Source organism: Pinus tabuliformis, chromosome 2_2 (genome assembly GCF_031772625.1).
Source record: "Pinus tabuliformis cultivar Carrire ecotype Pingquan chromosome 2_2, CPIR1, whole genome shotgun sequence".
NCBI lineage: Eukaryota > Viridiplantae > Streptophyta > Pinopsida > Pinales > Pinaceae > Pinus > Pinus tabuliformis.
The window spans coordinates 861,867,065-861,880,712 of NC_142300.1; the positions used below are offsets into that span (position 1 = coordinate 861,867,065).

Below are 13,648 nucleotides of genomic sequence, written 5' to 3' on the forward strand. Positions count from 1 at the left end.
TATTGTAGATTAGTATATCATCGAACAATAGTAACACAGATTTTCTAAGGAAGGGTTTGAAAATGGAATTCATCAAACCTTGAAATGTAGAAGGTGCATTTGTATGGCCAAAAGGCATGACCAAAAATTCATAACGACCCTCATGAGTTCTAAATGTTGTTTTCTGAATGTCTTTAGTCTTCATTTTGATTTGATGATATCTTGAATGAAGATCCAACTTGGTGAAGTAAATTGATCCATGCAATTCATCCAATAATTCATCAATGACGGGAATGGGAAATTTATTTTTAATAGTGAGCTTGTTGAGCTCCTGATAATCTGGAAACATGCGCCATGATCCATCCTTCTTGTGAACTAATACTATTGGAGCATGGAAAGAACTTTGACTAGGTTGAATTATACCAGCCTCTACAATTTCTGCAACCATACGTTCAATTTCACTCTTTTGGGCATAGGGATATCTGTAAGGCCTGATGTTTGGAGGAACACTTCCTGGAATCAAATGAATAGCATGATCATGATCACGAATAGGTGGGAGGACTTTGGGAGTCTCAAATACCTTGGAATGATTGTCCAAGGCTTTTTGGATATCTGGAGAAATAGATTATTTCAATGTGGGAACCTCTAGCGAACATAATTGTGAAATTATGCCTCGTTGTTCTTTCTTTAGAAGCTTTGTTATTTCGTTAGCGTTGATTATCTTTCCCGGTTTCCTTGCGATACCCATTAATTCAACTTCCTTTCCTTATGTAGAAAAAATCATGAAAAGTTCTTGAAAATTAAAAGCTACTATACCCAAGGATTGTAGCCATTAGAATCCTAGTACAACATCAACGCCACCCATTGGAATGGAAAGCATTGGGCTATTCAATACATATTCTCTCATGGATAGATTGATATTATGGCACTTTCCAGAAAAATGTATGGTTCCTCCACTTGCAACCATCACTTGACACTCTGGTGCTGGATATAGGAAGCAATTCAATTCCTTGGATATCTTACAAAGAATACAATTTTGGGTACTGCCCAAATCAATCAACACTATTACCTTTTTCTTCTTGATATGTCCTTCTATCTTGATAGTTTGAGGAGTGGTAATTCCGTCCAATGCATTACAAGATATGGTTATATTTATTTCTTCTTTCTCTAGGGTTTGTTCTTAGTGTATATCCTCTTCTTTTGAAGTTTCTTGTTCCTTGTCTTCCTCCTCTTCACAATCTATGTAAAATAATTTCTTCTCAGCACACTTATAACCTTTAGTGTATTTTCTATCACAACTGTAACAAAAACCTTTTGCTCCTTTTTATTCCAATTATTGTGGTGTCAACCTTGTAGGTTGTGGAAGGCTAGGGGCAACAACACTTCTATATTTATAATTGTGTGTGGTAGGCTTCCTTGTTTCCATAATTTTTCTTTCCATTTTTCTTGCCAACCTAAATGCCTTCTCCAATGAATCAGGTTCCCAAAGGCGAACCTCATGTTGGATGTTATCCTTTAAATTTCCTATGAACACATGAATCCTATGCTCCTCTAGAATATATTTTACCCTTATATTCAATTTTTGGAAGTCCTCAATGTGCTCCATCATTGAACCCTTTTGTTTGAGATTTATCAACTGGCTAAAAAAAATGTTGCTTTTGTATCCTCATAATGTGCTATCATTTCATCCATAAAAATTGCCCAAGTGATAATTTGTGTACGAGAGCAAAGACATCGATACCATACAAACTAATTTGGTTCCAAATATAAAGTTATGTGTACCTTTTGTTTGTTTTGCACATTATGGAGATCAAAATATTGCTCCATCTATAGTATTCATGTTACGGGATCCTTGCCATCAAACTTCCTCATATCGATCTTTGGAACATGGTGGGTCTTCGATCCAACGTTAGAGTCTATGAAATCATGATTAAAATTTATTTTGTTCTCATCATGAGTTTCCTTTACTACCCTTTTGCCATTAGTAGGCATTTCTTTTAGAAACTTTGTCAAATCTGTCTTCAATTCTTCCATGTTGCCTTTAAGTTTTTCTTCTAAACCATCCATCTTAGCTTCCACACCATCCATCTTAGCTTCCATGCCATTCATCTTAGCATCCACGTCATTCATCTTATCTTCTACGCCTTTCTTTAAACCATCCAACTTCACTTCCGTTACTTTTTGTGAGAGTTAATTTTGTTGCACTTAGTCTCGTAATTTTGATATATCACGTTGTGTTTCTTCCTCTTCTTCATGAGTCATGCTAGAGATTTCAGGTTTCTTACTAGGTGTTTCCATTTTCTTTCTTCAAGGCATCAATTAATGATAATGATGCTTCACTATGCCCTTTGAATTCCTTCAAACTAATTTTTCAAACCAAACTTATGCAGAATTAAAAAAAAAAATTACACAATTTTTTTCACTTTGTAGGAGCTCCATATTGCATCTGATGTATCTCTGAAATTTCGGATCTCCAAGGTCTAAAATTGCGAAATGTGGTATCTCTCTGAGTCCTCTTTCCAACGCCACTAGTCTGATGGATTCTCCAAGAAAGCGTTATGCCCAATCTCCCAAGATGACTTGATTATACACTTTTTGAGTAGAGTGAACTTGTACGAAGTTCCACGTGTCACTGTTTCAACCTTCGGACCTGAAAATGATGCACATAAAACTAAAGTCCATGATATTTCGATAACTTCTTACAAAATTTCAATCTGATATTGAGAAAGAAAATTAGGACGATTTTTCCAAGGTCACCTGTTTTGGATGTAATTTGGGAGCCTGCAAAAACCCTAACTTCCTTGGATCATGTCTCCGAAAATATAGTGAAACAAGATCTAAAATTCGGACCCAAGGATCATCAAGATTTCGGATCAAATGGATTTGTTTTTTAGCATGTGAAACGTCACAGAAAAAAAGTATAGTGAAAATTCCACAATGACCTTTTTTGGAGTAGCGAAACCCTAGAATCCAAAGCTTTGATACCAAATGTTATGGAACTAGCTCACAAAAAGATAGAAAAGATAGATCAACGACTTATAAATCAGTCTATTTGAGGGGGAAATCTCCTTTACATTACACAAGTAAACAATTCTTGGATGATACAAATGAAAAAACCTCCTTTCTATATATAGGAGTCTAAGGGGTCACAATATAATCAAAGCCGACATAACAATAATAATATAAGGGCACAAAAATAACAATAGTGGGCTTCTATGGGGCACAATAATAACAATATGGGGACAATAGGGGCACAACAATAATAATAAGGACTACAATGATAATAGTAATGGGGGAATCTCTAGTATTATAGGGACCTAACACTCTCTTCAGTGCCAATATTATGTTTCTACAAATTCAATGGCTTTAGATGCAGAGCATCTTTAATTGGGTCATCCTTTATATCTTGCTCCCCTTCAAAATCTTTGAAATTCAAGTGCCTCAATTCTTCTAAACCATCATCATCAGGGTCTATATACATCTTTTCATAAGCAACTACTTCATGAAACCTCGATTCATATATGTGTTTAAAAATATCTTGGTCAGTATAGTCCACAATAAGCTTCCCTGTAGGGAAAAAAACTCTTTTAATTGCTTTCAAAGCTCCCACAGTTCTTTCATCCTCATCTGAAAAGGAAAAATAACTGGAAAATTGGGCCACGATTGGTTCCCATGCAACTATACGTCTTTCCATCTCCTCCTTCAAGTACTAGGATTGCAGAAACATACCTGAAGTATGGATAAATTGATGTACCCACAAGGTTTCAGGGAGTCCTGCTTCAATCCACTTGGTTCTGCAAGTCTGAATATGTTTCTAGGGACTCATATATCCCTCATATTTAGGAATTCCAATTGAATAATCCCTTGGGGCACCAAATGGACATACAAAAGGAGATTTGACTAACTCCCATTCTTGAAGATGAGCATGATGAGCTCCCCACAATCTCGCAGTTTTTGCTTGAAGGGAAACATCCAACATAGGGATCTTTTGTGTCTCTCCAAATTTTGAATCAATCTCACTAATAAAGTTAATAGTGGAACCTATACCATTGAATGTAGGAAATTATTGTACCTCGGTACCAATCCATCAAGCAGAACGAACAACTGCGCACCGTCTAGAACGTAACTCGTGATCTCCTTATTGCTAGTCATCCCACACAACATATGAACCAACTTCCATGCTTTAAATGATCCCCCAACTAATATAACCATCAACTATAGGATTAATATAATATTCTACTTTCCTTGCAGTGAGTCAATATATCTAGTCCGGGGGATTATGTTCCTCTCTATCGTATACAGGTTCTATAAATCTGGGACCTTGATAAGGATCCAATGATTGAATCATTATAACTCCATCTACCTCAAAAGTCATTGTCTTTCACTTAAGATCAATAATAACATGATTCTAAAAAGCCTAATCTATCCCCAACAATGTGGGATAAGGGTATTTATCTCCCATAATATCTATCACATCAAAATCTGCATATCAATATCCACTTCAACATCCTCCATACATCCAATTGGAAGAATACAATACTTTTTGGCCATACGCAATTTCAACAATGCCATTACAGATAAAGAATGCCATTTTATTTTTGGTCATCAACAATAGGTGGAAATAAGCCTCAATAGGCTGAGAATTTGATCTCAGTGACAATTAGTGACACTGAGAAAGGATACAGTGCCTTGAAACCTAAATTTGGGAGCACATTACCCATAAACTTTGGCAGTGTTAATGTGGTCTTTCTGGAAGCATTTTCTCCTATAGACAGGATATTTTGATGCAATTGTATGTCAAATATAAATGGAGAATTCTCTATTTTGTTAATTGAATGAGAGGATTTACCTATTTTGATGGGAAAAGGGGTCAAAATACATCAACTTATAGTCACTGATTTTGAGTGTACATATTTTCCTCCACGATATCAGCAAGCAATTCCAGATTTGACTCCAAAATCCAAGGGATTTGATATCAGCAACATTTGAGACCTATTACAAGCCTATTTAGATTTAGATTATTTTTATTTGATTTTGTTCCAACAAAATTACAACAATTAGATTATTGTTTTATTATTTAAACTACAGTTTGTAATAATTGAAGGGTTGGGTTTTTTTGAGGAAAATACTTGTGTTGTGTATTTGATTCTATCTCTGAGGTTAATAAAGATTTTCAATGCAGAAGAATTTGAAGCCTGCATTTTTTGTGTGATGTTTATCTGTTTGTCTCTCAATGATGTTTATTTCATGTGTAGATTTCATGAATGCTTAAGTCTTCATATTTGAATGAGAGTTATACAAGTTGAAAAATTCATCTTTATTGAGATGTTGCGCTATTTTCAAGATTCAAGTATTATCAACATTTATTCTAAAGTTACACATAATTCATCTTGATGCTCTGTTGTAATGGTTTTTTTTTCTTTTTCCACATACTAGCATGAAAATCGAAAGGTATAAATAAGCATTATCTATCTTTCCTTTGAGTTCTATTTGTTTTACCCACCAGATCTTGAAATCTTAATTGAAATCAATTTATGACTCTATGCCCAATGGTTATTTTCCTTGTTTTCCAACCAAACTTGTTAGCCCTGTTATATTAGATCTGGCCACTGAGTTTATAAATTACCCTTTATTGTGGTGAATTTGAGTAATTAAGTCAAAGAGAGATCCTTCTCTGAATTGGAAGGGCCAATTCCCAATAAAAAAGACTAGTTTCAGGTTACCTCGGGATTCACCTTTACACAACCGGGTAAAATTCCAAGTGATAACATGCTGAACATGTCTGGAATATCTCTTAGGCAAGTTTGCAGAGATAAGTCTATTTGAGATCTCCTCGTCATTAACAACAGTCTTTAAGTTTCTTACGCGACTGCCCCGACAACTGCTCATCACTCACAATCTGTAAAAATAATTTAAACCCTTCCATTACAGGTTGGGATATATCTTGCAAGAACCTCAGACTCTTAATTTTAATTATTCTGGCTGTCCCATTTGAGGGTTATAAGGCGATGTCAACTGCTTAAATTTTTTTGCTGCATATATAATATTCTTTCTGTTGGTTAGAGTCATAAGATATTTTAGGTGATGCAAGCCTGATTATTGTTTGTTGTTCAGGGACACCCAAGTTTGCTCCAGGTCTTTTTCCTCAAAGTTCTGAGAGCGACTGAGATTGGGACTTCAACTGTCCACCCAACCTTATATTGGTTTGCACAATAATCTTTCTTGTAAGAAATCAACCCCAAGTTGAATTCCAGAGCTTGAGGATGAGTGCTCAAAGGAATAAAACTAATGTTACCAGTTGAAATGGGTTCTCCCAAGGCTACACCATCTCCACCCACTAGTTAATCAATAAGTCAAGAAATTGTTACACCATAGGGGCCTTTAACTAAAAAATAATCAATGTAGAGAATTCTTACAAGCACAAATATTCATCATTCAATCACAAGAGGTGAGCTTAACATGGGAAGATTCATCTGCTAGACAAGCTACTATTTGGACAATGGGTTCATCAGTCCACAAGCTTCCCATCTCTATCTTTGTGCCTTATTTTCTTTGTTTGTTCCTCTCACGAGGAACTCTCAATCCATCACTTACATACAATAAACAAGACCCATTTTTCTCAAGTGTTCTCAACTGCTCTCAACTATCACACCACAACGACCTTCTATTTATTCATCAACAACATAGGTGATTATACAAGAACTGGGAGTCACAATTCAGTTATAGGAGGTGAACTTAACATGGGAAGGTTCATCATCTGGAAAAGTTATTGTTTGGACAGTAGGTTCATAAGTCCACAAGCTTCCTGGTGGCTTCATCGATCCTAATACAAGCCATTGCTCATGCATAGGAGGAGAGCTCAACATGGCAAGGTTAATCAACTGAACAAGCTATTTTTTCGCCAATAGGTTCATTAGTCCAAAAGATTCCTAGTGGATTCATCAGTCCTTAGACAAGCCAAACTTGGTGGGTTCATGAGTCCTTAGGCAAGCCGCTTCTCAATCACAGGAGGAGAGCACAACATGGAAAGTTTCATCAGCTAAACAAGCATTGTCTGTCCAATAGGTTCATTAGTGCACAAGGTAAGGCACTCTTGGTGGATTAATCAGTGCTTAGTCAACCCACTGCTCTCTCTCTCTCTCTATGTTCCTCCTTTTGAAATTCTCTCTCTCTACCTGGGTTCTTCCTTAACCAATTTGTGATTTCTCCCCTTATTTTCTCGCAGACTCCTTTCCCCCCTTCTTCTTGGATGAATGAATCCTTCTTTTTTCCTTCTCTTCCTCAAGAAGTGATTTTCCCACTGCTTCCACTATTGTTGTTAAAACCCTATCTCCCCCATGTTTTCGTGTGCCTTCCACTCTTTTCTCCCTCCTTCTAGCCTTCGACCAATGGTTTTGTTGTGGAGTGCAGTCATGGGGATGTTGTTCAATGTTACGCCAACTCCTTACACCACTTCTTGATAGTTGTCCTCGACCTTCTTTGTTCCTGCCAGTGCAATCCCCTCTTGTCGTGTGTTTGGCCCATGACAAGCCTCGTTGCCAGGATGATCCATTCAACCATTTAATTTTATATGCTCTTTTACTTGTGGACTTGCCCAAGAGCAGCATGGAATCTTTCTTATTTTGCTAACCAATTAAAACATAATCAACCCATTAAAAGCACTCCAGTTAGTGTCCATCATTGACATTTAAAATAACCAGGATTCCTTAAGAAATCTCCTTCCTAAAGCTTTGAAATTTGTGTCCCAATATGTCACCCATTGTTAGTATAATAAAATGGTTTTAAATATTGTACAATAGGGGAAAATTAACCATGGGTTGTCACAGGTTGGTTGAAGGGAGACAATGAGAGGTGTCTAGTGGGTGGAAGTGGTGGGGAGCAAAAATTGTTATGTGGGTGAAGCAGTGGGGAGAAGGTTGGTGTAAGGGAGGCGATGAGAGGTGTTTGGTGGGCGAAAGTGGTGGGGAGTCAGTTGAAGGAAGTGGAAACCAAAAGTGTCTAACACCCAAAAGGTGGTGGCTAGAGGTGTCTAACACCTAGATAGAGTAGGTGACAAAAGTTTTTATCTCTCTCATCGAGAAAAATTAAGTTGTAATCTTGTAAAAGACATGTAATATAATGTTGTAAAAAGACATATGAATTGTGGTTACATAACTAGAACTTAGGTTATATGTAATTTCCTATTTCATGAATTGTGGTTACATAGCTAGAACTTAGGTTATATGTAATTTCCTATTTCATGAATTGTGGTTATATAGCTAGAACTTAGGTTATATGTAATTTCCTATTTCGAGAGATAACCTTTCTGCCATATCTCGACAACCTTCTTACAATATTTCCAGAGATATCTCGCCGACCTCTCTACAATAGTGGGGGCCACATTTTGGCTAAATTTCAACCCGGGGATGATAAGTCAGTATTGGATGCCATGGTTTGCAACGTCACTGGTAGAGCATTCAACCCTTTCCTCTATTAGTCGTTCACATGTGACGATCTATATGTAGCCTCTGTACTCTCTGTTCCACAGTTTGCGCCCTCTCCCATGTGATGGCAAATCCCACGATTGCAGTGGTAGCGGCTGCCCTATGCATAGCTTTAGCGGCAGCTTGGACAGCTCTCCTCAGAAATTCTCCAATCGATGCAGCAAACATTGACCTTCCTTATCCTCCTCAAAGACTTGGTGTGTTCGCCCACAACAAGAGGCTACAGAGCGCCCACAAGCTTGGATCTGGACTCATCCCCAACCCAGAAGATCTGGTGTTCGATTCTCATGGCAGACTGTATACTGGGTGTGGGGATGGGTGGATAAAGCGAATCTCCTTTCTAGATAACCTTGATGTTCTTGTGGAGAACTGGACATATGTTGGAGGTCGTCCTCTGGGCCTCGCTTTTGGCAGCCATGGAGAATTATTAGTCTGCAAGCCTTCTCAGGTGAGCCCTATCATCGTTTCTGCATTTTCTCATCTTCATTTTATTCCATTTTCATTATGGGTTGCAGGGTCTGCTAAATGTGACGGAAGGCCATGTGGAGATTCTGACAGATGAAGTAGATGGATTGAAAGTCAAGTAATGTTTTTGAGCATCATCATTATGAAAAATTTTGTAAAATTTATTTTAAAATCCTAGCTGTATGCTTTTTTATATATGTGAATCACATTAGGTATAAATCAGTTAGCATAGACCAGTAGACTCAAGGAATTCTTCAAGTAATCATAACTACATTCCATGGTTATATCATTAAAGATTTGCAGACGGAGTGGATGCAAGCAGAGAAGGGGCAGTTTATTTCACAGATGCTTCATATAAATATGGCTTCCATGACCACTTATTTGATATCTTGGAGTACCGACCACACGGCCGGTTGCTCAAATACGAGCCATCCACCAAGAGAACGAGCGTACTTCTCACAGATCTTTACTTCCCCAATGGAGTGGCCCTCTCTGCCAAACAGGACTTCCTCGTCTTCTGTGAAACTTCACTGTATGTGTATGCCTTGCACTCAATCATTAATTACTTCTGTAAGGAAAGATCCAGATCATGTAGTATAATTGAGCGGTGCCCTGTTTTTCATTACAGGTATCGTTGCCAGAAGTACTGGTTAAAGGGGCCAGAGAAGGGCACCGTCGAATCTTTCATTGACAATCTCCCTGGACTTCCAGATAACATCCATTATGACGGGAACGGCACCTTCTGGATCGGATTTCCGACGGTAATATTCTATCACTGTAATATCCAGTTCAATAACTATTGTTTTTTTTTCAAGAAATTGCATCTGGAGCCGATTTTAGGCGTACATAATCTTTTCTGGGCAGCCGTTAGGTGTTAGGTTTACGGCTGGTTCTGTGTTCCTTGATATATGATGATATTAGAGTGGGTGGATTTTTGACAGAGCCGAACCTTAACCTGGACACTTGCAACGAAGTTCCCGTCTGTGAGGCACGTGTTGGCTCTGATTGCGACATTGGCTCCAGGTGCAGTCAGAGGTTCTATGGTTGATGAGCCAGGTGTTTTGGCTGTGAATGAGATGGGCGATCCAATTGCGCTCTACTCGGATCCGAATTTGAAAAATGAAATAAATACAGGATTGAAGAAGGGAGACTCTCTGTACTCTGCATCTCTTACTCTCGATTACATTGGGCGTGTTCCTCTCACGCAAGAGATGCCAATTAATTAAAATTGGGTCGTAGGCATACATAGGACATGTGGAGACCAAATTTCCGTATTTAACCAATGGACCATATCGTCAGGTTTATTGGGACTGGCCAAAGCCTGTTTTCAAATTCCAAATCCCCTCAGGTTTATTGGGACTGGCCAAAGCCTGTTTTCAAATGCCGTAGTCTTTAACGCGACTTTTTGAAAGCCTTTCCGGCGATTTTTTCCGGTGAAAATCCGGCAGTGATTTATGGAAATCCAAGTTTGATAACTAATTTCTGCACAATGAAACTGTCCCAGGGATTTTTCAGGGTGCTGAATCCGAATATGCAGTTAAAAAACCATTTTAACTGCAACAAATCATGATTTCAGCTCAATTTCTTCCGCCGGATTCCGTCACCGGAATCTCAAAAAGTCGCATTATAGACAACTCCTTTTCAAATTCCAAATCCTCAGGTTTATTGGGACTGGCCAAAGCCTGTTTTCAAATTCCAAAACTGAGCTGAGAATATTAAATTGATAGGAAGTCACCTTTACGATTTCAGATTTCAGAAATGTATGGGGATTATATTAAATTGATAGGAAGCCACCTTTACGATTTCAGAAATGTATGGGGATTTGCAACGCTTTTTTTCAAATTTCAATGCCTAGTTGCAAGCACTTCGAAATTTCACATTTACTATCATTTTTTTTTTTTGAAAACAATCACTTTAGCATTTGCCGAAAATTAAAATAATATTTTATAACTGAAATCTGTAGAAGTCAGAGCTGATATCCCTGCCCACCTAAAAATTCGTTAAAGTCATTTTAATATAGGCAAGCATGTTACTTGCAATTCCTTCAATATTATTATGTTTTGTGTGTAAACTTTTACACGTTTTTCAGGTGAAATTAAAATAATGCGGAACTCGTGAATCTTTCGAAAACGTAAACTGTAGAAGTCAGAGTTGATATCCGTGCCCACCTAAAGATTCCATAAAGTCACTTTAATATAGGCAAGCATGTTACTTGCAGTTCCTTTAATATTATTATGTTTTCTGCGTAAACTTTTACACGTTTTTCAGGTGAAATTAAAATAATGTGGAATTCGTGAATCTTTTGAAAAATTAAATGAATGGCAGGATTTGGAAAATATTTTCTCCTAATTTTTCTCAGTGAAATTTTGAAAATATTCTGAAAAATAAATTAATTCACTGCAAATTTTTGAAACTTTTTCATTTAGATTTTTGAAATATTTTGAAAAAATAAATTGATAACAGAGATTAACTAGATTTTAAATTTTGGGAATATTGTAAAAAATTAAATTGACTGTAGATTTTCGAAAATGTTTTCACAAGTAAATTGGTGTATGAGAACTTTTTCTTTGTTTTAGTAGGAAATACATGTTTTTAACCATTAGCCCCACTCAAGTTGTGTCTGATAATAAGATTGAAGTCAAATATTTGTCATAGTTTTTATTTATCAGACTTTAAAATATTTCAATTCGGGTTCTCTAAACATGCAAAGTTTGTTTGTTTTTTTTGTCATTTTTTTTTGTTATTTAAAATTAGCTTTTGATTGCGTATATGGATTTAACACCCTAAAAAACTCCCAAAATAACGGAATTGCTAAAATTTTCAACTCAAACTTATTATTCCAAAAAATTATTGCAGAAATTAAAAAATTAGATAAAAAAATATTCCAAAAATCTCCGATTTAAATTTCTCCATCCAATGATACTAAAAAAAATTCGTCCAAAAATACTTTAAAAAACAGCATCTTTCTTTGTCTAATGCTAGTATATTAGAACAATATTATTCACTTTTCCTTGGTATACAGAAAACAGTACACTTAAAAGTCATTGTAATTCTGTGTAAATATTTATTTTTAAAAAACAAAAACAATAGAGGAACATAGGCTTGGTGTAATAAATCCAGTAAGCAGCACGTTCGACAGTCAAACGACATACTTCATACTTCGAGAATTTGATTCGAGAGCTTCGCTTAGTGAATGCGATTTACTGTCACATAGGAAAAAGTTGTCAAAGCTGGAAGGATGTTTTACCATAATTTATTATAATTTAATGATATGATTAGATGCGAAGGTTTAAGATGTTTTACCATATTTTGTTATAATTGGATGATATGATTAGATGTGAACTAAGGTCACGAAGTTGAATTTTTTATTGATATTTTCAAGTGGTGAGCATAAATTAATGTCATAGGTCTCATTTACTCAAAAGCGCCCTCATCTTGTAAAAGTAATGTTCAATTATGAGGAGACAAATATAGTTACTAAAACACAATAAAGAATATAAACATTGGAGAAAAACATTAAAAAAATAAACTCTTGAAAATATTTCTTCATCTTCTTTATTGAATAAGTGATACATTCGTATATACTCTTTAGATTTATACAATTATAGAAGTTGTTATATTTGTTTAACTAATCATTTGAGACTACTTCTCACTACCCCTAATTTAATCTGTGAATACTCAATTTGTTTATAATGTTATAGCAATATATGGGAAATTACATATTGCAATAATAAAAATTAAGCATTATCTTCAGCACTCCTTCTTAATGCTTACTGATATGATTCCAAAAAAAATTCTTATGCGATGAAACCTCTCTCCTGGTAGTACTTTGTTGAATATATCAACTAAGTAGATGGTAGTACTTTGTTGAAGATATCAACTAAGTAGATGATCTGTTTTACAAAACTTTATTTCAATTCTTCCTTTTGCACAAAACTCTCTTGTAAAATGTTGCTTGATATCAATATGTTTGGTACAACTATGCACCACTGGTATTTACTTATGGAAATTGTAGACATGTTACCACAATAAATAGTTATAGCATCTTGTTGCTCTTGTTCTTTGTCAACATTCTCTTGAACCAAATTATTTCACATGTTGCTAATGCTACCACAATATAATTTGATTTTCTAGAAGATAAAGAAAATAATTAGTTGTTTCTTTGAATACCATGATACTGCACTTGATCTGAGGTTGTAAACTTAAAGTATTTTTTCTATCATCAAGAAATCCAAATCAACCAACACAAATTCTTTATTGAAGTGTACCAAACGCTAAATTTACTTTTTCCAATGGAGATATTTTAAAATTATTTTCGTTGCTCTAAAATGAATCTTTCTTAGACATTGCATGAACCTAGAAATTAAACTTATTGCATACATAATATGGGGATTTGGGCAAGCCTCTTTTCAAATTTTAATCCCTGTTAGAAGTTGTTATTCCTCCCCACCTAAAAATTATGTTAAGCTATTTTGGAGAATATTTTCACAACTTTTTTTGTTGTTGTTTGAAATTAAAATTTGAGAATATTCTAAAATATAAATTAAATCAACTAGAGGTTTTGGAAAATATATTCACAAGCAAGCTTGGTTTTTTTCCTTTTGGCTTCTTGTAATCTCTCCCGCTGAAATTACCTCGATTGCATATTTTGGGAATATATTCAAAATTTGAATTGACTCTATAAATTAACTAGATTGCAGATTTTGGAAATATTATGAAAA

General features: G+C 35.7%; 1 protein-coding gene across 1 annotated transcript; it reads left to right on the forward strand.

Moving 5' to 3' along the window:
• Positions 1 to 8,502: 8,502 nt before the first annotated feature.
• Positions 8,503 to 10,295, forward strand: LOC149195714 (protein STRICTOSIDINE SYNTHASE-LIKE 6-like). The gene is made up of 5 exons (XM_089408741.1): positions 8,503 to 8,910; positions 8,978 to 9,045; positions 9,223 to 9,459; positions 9,556 to 9,688; positions 9,869 to 10,295. The coding sequence occupies exons 1-5, from the start codon at positions 8,527 to 8,529 to the stop codon at positions 10,151 to 10,153; spliced, it is 1,107 nt and encodes a 368-aa protein (XP_089264867.1). The 5' UTR covers positions 8,503 to 8,526; the 3' UTR covers positions 10,154 to 10,295.
• Positions 10,296 to 13,648: the final 3,353 nt, after the last annotated feature.

Bases quoted from the DNA above. Each gene is read 5' to 3' on its own strand.
- LOC149195714 (XM_089408741.1), top strand. From the start codon at position 8,527: ATGGCAAATCCCACGATTGCAGTGGTAGCGGCTGCCCTATGCATAGCT. The intron at 8,911-8,977 runs GTGAGCCCTATC...TATGGGTTGCAG, and splicing joins TAGTCTGCAAGCCTTCTCAG to GGTCTGCTAAATGTGACGGA. The intron at 9,046-9,222 runs GTAATGTTTTTG...ATATCATTAAAG, and splicing joins GTAGATGGATTGAAAGTCAA to ATTTGCAGACGGAGTGGATG.